The sequence below is a fragment of the Solanum tuberosum genome, unplaced genomic scaffold (genome assembly GCF_000226075.1).
Source record: "Solanum tuberosum cultivar DM 1-3 516 R44 unplaced genomic scaffold, SolTub_3.0 scf00077, whole genome shotgun sequence".
Lineage (NCBI taxonomy): Eukaryota > Viridiplantae > Streptophyta > Magnoliopsida > Solanales > Solanaceae > Solanum > Solanum tuberosum.
The window spans coordinates 651155-658839 of NW_006239003.1; the positions used below are offsets into that span (position 1 = coordinate 651155).

Consider the following 7685-nt stretch of genomic DNA (forward strand, 5'->3'; position numbering starts at 1 on the left):
AATATTAGAAGATGAAAGCAATAGAAATAGAGAGACAAGAAATGAGAGTTTTTCTTATTCCTTCCAAATCTTCAAGTATATTATATTATCCGCCACCTATCATGCATCTATATATATAATATACTACTAAAAGAGGGTACGGTTGTGATAAACATGACATGAACCTTTTGAGAATATAGGGAAGATTGTGGGGCTGTGGGAGATCAATGTGGAAGTACGAAAGTGTAGGTATTACTACAGATAATGGTGGAATTACACCTTGAAGTTACGGGCATCCACACTAATATGATAAATATACAACACTCTACAATATTCTTTTTTGTTGTTTAATTGTTTCATAAGAAAACCAACATAGATAGGAGATTTTCATCAAGAATTCAAACACAGGGGAGGTTAACATTATATTGAGGCAAAATAATACATCCCTTAACTGAACCCTTTACAAATTAAGTTTTTAAAAAGAAAGAGAAGTAAGTTGATACATGTAGTTTCTGAACCAGAAAAGAATGACGCATCATTCTGACTTTTTCTCTCTCTTCTTTGCTTCTTCGTCTTTCGATGGGGAAACAAGCAAATTGAAAGTCCAAACAGCCAACAAAGTTGCTTGTATTGGAGCAAGCCAATAAACATGTATATGCTCCTTAGTAATATGATCACCCCGCGCATAAGCCCACCCCATCACCTACAAAATTTATTTAACTCAATATCTATGTTGCCCATACAGAAACTTCACTTTATAAAACATATACTTTATAGCACAAGGAAGTACTTACAGAAGCTGGATTCATGCATCCCCCTGTTAGATCAGAACCAAGAATGTGAAGAGTCAGTTTGGACAGACTGGATATCCATGTCTTCATGAAAGTACTCGCTCGACTTCTTCTGGAAAGTCCAAGTGAAATGCTAACAATTGCAAATGTTAAACATCCTTCTGTCAATGCACCTCGATGGATGTCAATGCTCAAAACAGGTCCACGTCCTATGTTTGGAAATGCCGCAATGATGAATCTAACCCCAGTAATCGAACCAAAGACCTTAAAAGCAATAAGATGAGGGAATTGTACATCAGAAGAAACACTGAACTATAATAAGCTTTTCTAGGAAAAATAACAATATTTTAGCTGAATCTAACAGGCAAGAAAAGTAAAAACAAAATTGAAAAATTGAGTCACAATGTCATTGCCTGATTTTGACTGCAAAGTTAATGGTGAGTAGCTTCAGAATATGACTGATAACCAATGAACACATGTCTTTTAAAGCTAATAGTGCCTTTGTTGGAAAAATTAGGGGAGAAAAAGCACTCCGAATCACTCAAACTCCTTGAAGACACGTAGAGGATATCATTCTTTCTTACTTCAGTCTACTTGCTTTCTCAATCAATGATATACTTAGAAGACAAGTGAATTTCTACCAACTTGACTTACATTTTGGCTTATCAAAAATGACTATAATGTCTAGATATTTATAGGACTATCCTAGCATGTACATAGTTTAGTACATGTATCATACATGTATTCAACCATACATGTATCCTTATATCAATATCCCAAATAAATCAACTAACTAAATCCATGTATCACACAAATCAAAAACTCTATTCTTCTTCTGAGACAGGGTTCACATTTCAACAGACTTATCAATTACTTAACCTCATCTTTCTACTATCCATTTAGTCACCCACAACACTCTAGTATATCTAATAGTGAAAAAGTTTAAGCATCCAATCTGCCCAACACAAAACTTTAAGACATGAGTAGAGTGGTAAAAGGACCTATTATTCCAAACCTTTACACAATCCATGTGAGACAACTATATAATTCAACACCCTTCCTCACGTCCTTGTGGTTAGATAACAAGTGTGGGAATGAAATTCCTAAAATGTGGCTCTGATATAATGTGAGAGAACTAGAACATCTAATACAAAAGTTGAGGCAGTTAAAAGGATGGTGTAAGACCTTTACAAACCCTTTTCGGGAATACTAACACAATTAGATGAGGTGGAAGACACTTGTTGATAGCATTCAAGAAAGCACAACTTCATTATGGGCAATGGAATATCTAGAGCTTTAATAGGCTCTAATTAGCAATGAAAACATGTTTTTGTGACCGAATAAGAGCTCCAGAGTCCAGACCAAAGTAGATGTTTTGGGAAAGTCTTACTTCTATTTGGAGGCCCAGATTGAATACCAATAAGAGTTGGATTTTGGTCCAGAAATCTGTCCAAAGAAGAAGCGAGTCCAGTGACCCAAACTTGTGTTCTAGAAGATTATTCAATGCTATGTTGACTACTTATATAGCTTTATAGAATGAAGTGTTGGTAGTATTATATGAACCTAGGGATTTTACTAGTTTATTTAATTTAGTTTGATTACCCCATTGATAATTTCAAGGGAGAATGGCAGCCCCATCTAGGCATCTACATGAAGGGGGTTCTTTCTTCTTTATTGTAGCTAAGTTTGAATTAATATTAATGTTAGTAGCCTTTGTGGCCTGTGGAGACCTTTGAGGTTCTCTTTAGGGTTATGCCATTTATATTCTACCTTGAATCATAGCTTGAATTTCTTCAATGTTAAGATTCCTTGTTAGTTCTTCCCTCCTATTTTTTTTCTTCTCCTTCTTAATTGATTCACAACCTTTTTTTGAGATAATTGATTCACAACTTCTTTAGTACAAGGTTTCAAGTATCAAATATTTGAGCTTGTGTTCTACTCTTTCAAGAATCAATTCCTTCCCTCTTTTTAATCTTCTAATTTTAGAGTCTTCTGCTGTTTGTGTTGTTATCACTTGTCCTCGAGGCTTTGGTCAAGCCACAAGAGCTTAACGTGTGATGTGTTCTGATTTACTTTAATCTGAGTCTTAACTTAAGATACTATGATATTTTGATGATTGACAAACAATGTACAATTAACAATCAATGTACAAGAAGGATAGACGAAGATGTATAAGAACCAGGTGTTTGGCAAATATCCAAAAGAAATTGGTGAAGCTAGCAATGGTGATGAGGAATTGCTTACAGAACCAGGTTCTTCAAACAAGAACTAGAAGAGATTCTTTGATCTACACAAGAGAAGGTATTCCACGCGACAAAAAGGAACATTGGAGAATTGAGATTAATGCTTTAATTCAGTTCTATAAGTAACTGGAGTTCAAGACATGGAAACTTACCATAATTGAACACATGGATTTAATTTGGAATAAGGAGAAGTTGGCCGATTCCAAACCAAGTCAAAGAAGGATTGATTTCTCGGAAATTCTTGAACCAAGTCTTGGTTGGATTTGGAAAAGTATAGGCAGCTATTCTACTCCATATAAAGCATTATATTGATGCTGAAGAAGAAGAGTCAATTGTTGCAACTAAGAACCTTTTCCTATCAAGTGTTATTCATATTGTTCTACCTTTTCTCGATAAGGCTGGGCCAAGTAGTTCTGAGTTGTAAAAGCTAGATTCTTGTGGTCCTTAACTATATGCTTTTTACATTCCTAGTAATTTGTATTAGCTGTTGTTTTGTTTTTGTAAAGGGACGTTTTAGACTGGGTAGTCTTGGAAGGAGCTGGAGAAGATACCAACAATTAGGGAGAATTATTGAGGTTTGGGTAGGTGTTGTTAGAGTCAGTTCCTTAGGTGTACGTGTTGTAACCTTAAAATTGCTCAAATTATAGTGGAAAATTTGGGGAAATCCTATTGGAGATAGGTCGTGATTTTTGCCGCCCTTGAGCAAGAAGATCTCCAGATAAACTCCTTGTGTTTGATTTATGTTTCCGCAATTTCCTTCCTGCATAGTTGCTAAAAGGACCTGGTCCTTTCAGTTGATAGGTCACAGCAACTTAACAATGTGTTTGTTAGGAGCACATCACTGGTTCGAACTCTACCGCAGACAAAAAGATAAAGTGGAAAAAGGTAGAGGGTCAAGTCCATTATTCACTGAATTTCGAATCATGCACCTAGACTTTTCTTGATTATAAGAAAATTAGATGAGATATACATAATTCAACATAGTTGATAAAGTACAGATCACGAGTTCAAGTCTTACACGGATAATAAACAGCATTTCCACAGGCTTGTTACAAAAAAAAGAGTCAGGCCCACGCATTGGGGTATCTTAGCATAATAAAATAAATTTATGATATTTTAAACTTTAAGATGAGGTGGTAGACACACTTCAGCACTTATCTTGGACAAGTTTAGGCAGGCTGAAAATGAAAGCTTAAACAAGCCTTATTGCATGTATTTGTTTTGTATTGAGCACGTGCATGGGCCAAGTACCTCTCAAATAAATGCAACTCAACAAGTTTTTTACCAACTGATCTGGAACTCATGACAAAATCTCATCAACCAAAAGAAGAAAGAGAAGAAAATGGAAGAAAATTGGGGCCATATGGATCATAATCCATCCTCATAAATCAAGAGCTACTAGTAAATGTTGTAAGCTTGAGTGTACTATCCAGTTAAGTGTAAATACTAGAGTTACATATAACAAAAACAAGTGAAGCTAAATCATAACATATTAGGAAATGCTAATTTACATAAATGCATGTTGACCCATGTAAAGCACACTCAACCTTCGCAAACAACTTAGCTTTGTAGAAACTGTACGAACAGAATCTACAGTAAGAAAACAAGTCCAACAGTAAGAAAATCATACAGATGTAGTTATGTCAAAATTTTAGGAGCAGGTGATCAATAATCTTAGCCAAAACTGACTCCAAAATGCTAACTTGATGATTTGTCAACACAGCAATATACATAAGTTAACTCCTCCATCCAAGTATCTGCAAACATTCTTCTGTTTTACCTGTCCACCAATGATGTCTCCTCTCCGTTCATTAAGAAGAGAAACAATTGCACCATTCACAACCTTACCAGTTCCAAAAGAATAATTGCACCATTCACAACCTTACCAGTTTCAAAAGAATAATTGCACCATTCAGAGTTTACGTTGAACAAATTTGGAGTCATGGACATTATTTGGCTATTAAAGGGGTTACAAATATCGCAACAAAATAGAAGTGACTGGATCACTGCAAAGAAGGTACTAGATGGCACTCCCCAGAGGAGTAGAAATGGAAAATGGTAAAGTTAGACAAAAAATATGAACCTTATGGAGGATAGGGTATTGATAATTTCCCTGCAACCAACATGTCCATCAGGCAAGTTCACAAGGACTTACATCACACAAAGGTTGCAGGTGCCAGAGCAAAAAAGACGGTCATCAAGATGTTGCAAGGAAAATAGTGTCATGGGTAATGGGAAGACAAACTGGAAAAGCTACAACATGTCTGGCTGCTGGACCAATATTCAAAATTATGCATAATTGATGTCCCAATTAACCATAACCTACTCATCGTTTAAAGTTGCCACATCTTCCCCCGAAACCTCCAAACTGTTTCCTCCCTTTTCACTTGAACCAAACAAAAATGCCTGTTTAAAATTGCGGTGTTTCCAGAGTTTATATAAATTTTCCAAATTTTTCATTAGAAAGTATCAATACAGAAATCAATTTCCAAAGTTGGGAACGTTTTATAATCTTTTCGCGAGTATCACACCCCCAACTATAAGTTGTTCCCTTTTCCTACCTGAACTATCAACATACATGTATTAGAACACACCTATCTGATTTGATGGTGATAGTGCAGATAGAAAAAGAGAACAACTAATAGTTGGCAACTTCGAGGAGTCTTTTATTTAATACGTAGATGGTGATAATTCAAGTAGGAAATGGAAACAACTGATAGTTGGAGTGTGGAACTCGCGAGAAAGTGATAGTTCATGTGTGTTTTGACTACTAACTCTTCATAAAAATTAATACTACAAAATAATTAACAAAATGCCAAATAGATGGTGATATAATATATCATTAAATGGAGGTGAACATGTTACTTTCATTGATTTCAAACTTCATCAATCATCATTAACGATATTTTTGTACATATATTTGAACTTAAATAGACGAAGACTCCCTAAAAAAGAAGTTAAGATTTACACATGCATTATGTTGATGCATAAGTACAGATCCATTGTATATGGTTAGCAAATGTTAGTTTTAGTTAATCAAATTTACATAACCATTTGTCCTAGAGAATTGAATAGTACAACACCAGAAGTTCTTTATCCATACCACCGTGACATGGACTCCCAACCCAACGAACGCAGGAAATGGAACTTTAAACCGTGCTTCTAAACCAATTTAATATTCTGTTAAAACAATAAGTAACTTCAAACTTCAGAACTTTTGCAGCAGAGTACAATAGAAACTAATTGCAGAGCGATAAATAATCCACTGCTAGCCAAAATACCAACCCAACCCCTTTGTGCAAGGGACTCAGCTAGTTAGGTCAGCAAAAAATCACTCTAATGGCATTTGTTGTACATAAGCAGTTACAATAGCCATCAAGGTGAGTGTGTAAGTTACCATCTTGGGGTCCACATATCAAGCTAGCGTAGCCTATTGATGAGATCATTGGAATGAACAACACAAATAACCAGGATGCTAGGGGAGCCACTCCTTAGATAGTCTACCTTGGTTGAGATTCATGATTTGCTAGCACACTTGTCGAAACCACATGGCATTGTGGTGAGACCCTCTCCATCTTAGGCTAAAAGTCGGAGTGGCATGAGGTGCACATGGTGGTTAATGTCATGTCAGTTACTGGATTATCCCACGAAAGAAACATGCTATGTCTATTTAAAGTCTAATTTTCATTTAAATGTTCTCATCGAAATGGAATCTATCTTGACTCGTGATTTGTTCTCACGTAGTTATTCATATTGTATTGCATTTTTTCATATATGGGTTTCTCTTCATGCGAGTAGTATTTCATATGTACTCACGTCTCTTTTGTCGTGGTTGCTGCCTCCTTATTATGGATTCAGGTATGGACTTTCAGGGCGGCACAGATCTTCGCTAGGCACTCTGCTCTCTCGCTCTCTTGATTTTGGTGAGTCCCATTTACTACCTGACAGTTTTCCTTATGACATGAACTCCTATAATTTTGGGTATAGCCGGGTCTTGTCCCAATATTTATTCTATTCGTGCAAGTAATAGAAGTTCCATAGATGTTATTGTCATAAGGTGTCTCATTTTGTTATTCCCAGATGCGACTTTGTATGGCTTTTATGAATACACTTATTTTTGGATTATAACTTCATACTTATTGAAAGTGCAAAATGTTTTATGAAATGATTTCTCTTCCACTTTTACATATAAATCATATTTATGTAGAATGTAAAGTGGTCCACTGGGTCAAGTTAAGGCACCGAGTGCCAGTCAAGTCCTCCAAGGATTTGGGGCTTGCCAACTTTGGTATATGGGAGGTAGGATCCATTCTTTCTAAACCACTAAAGGATTAACATTTCATCCGATATAAAGACACATATATAGTCGGCATGCCCCTTGCATTCTTTGCTTTCAGTCATCTCTACCTTTGAGTCTCAATACGCTCTTTCTTGCACTACACATGCCAACTGTGTTTATTGTCCATCTCCCCACCCCATGAGGATTCTATATTATCCTTTTTCACTAGGAAATGTCTTTTTATTGTTGGTTTTTTTATATCTTTTGAAACTCTAATAATAGGAAAACTGAAGAGTTGATAATCCGTTTGGCAGTCTACTTTCAATAACCTTTTCTAACATAAAGCACCACAATCCTTAAAAGTACTTCCAATGTGTGTGTTTCTCTAGACCC

At 35.9% G+C, this 7685-nt stretch overlaps 1 protein-coding gene across 1 annotated transcript in view; it reads right to left on the bottom strand.

Annotated features, from left to right (window-relative positions):
• Positions 1 to 265: 265 nt before the first annotated feature.
• Positions 266 to 7685, bottom strand: part of LOC102586805 (probable aquaporin SIP2-1) — a 10180-nt gene continuing 2760 nt past the window's right edge. Inside the window, exons 2-3 of the mRNA XM_006346478.2 lie at positions 774 to 1034; positions 266 to 682 (exon numbers count right to left, since the gene is read on the bottom strand). Coding sequence (XP_006346540.1) covers positions 515 to 682; positions 774 to 1034 — 429 coding nt within the window. The 3' untranslated portion in view covers positions 266 to 514. The remainder of the gene's footprint in view (positions 683 to 773; positions 1035 to 7685) is intronic.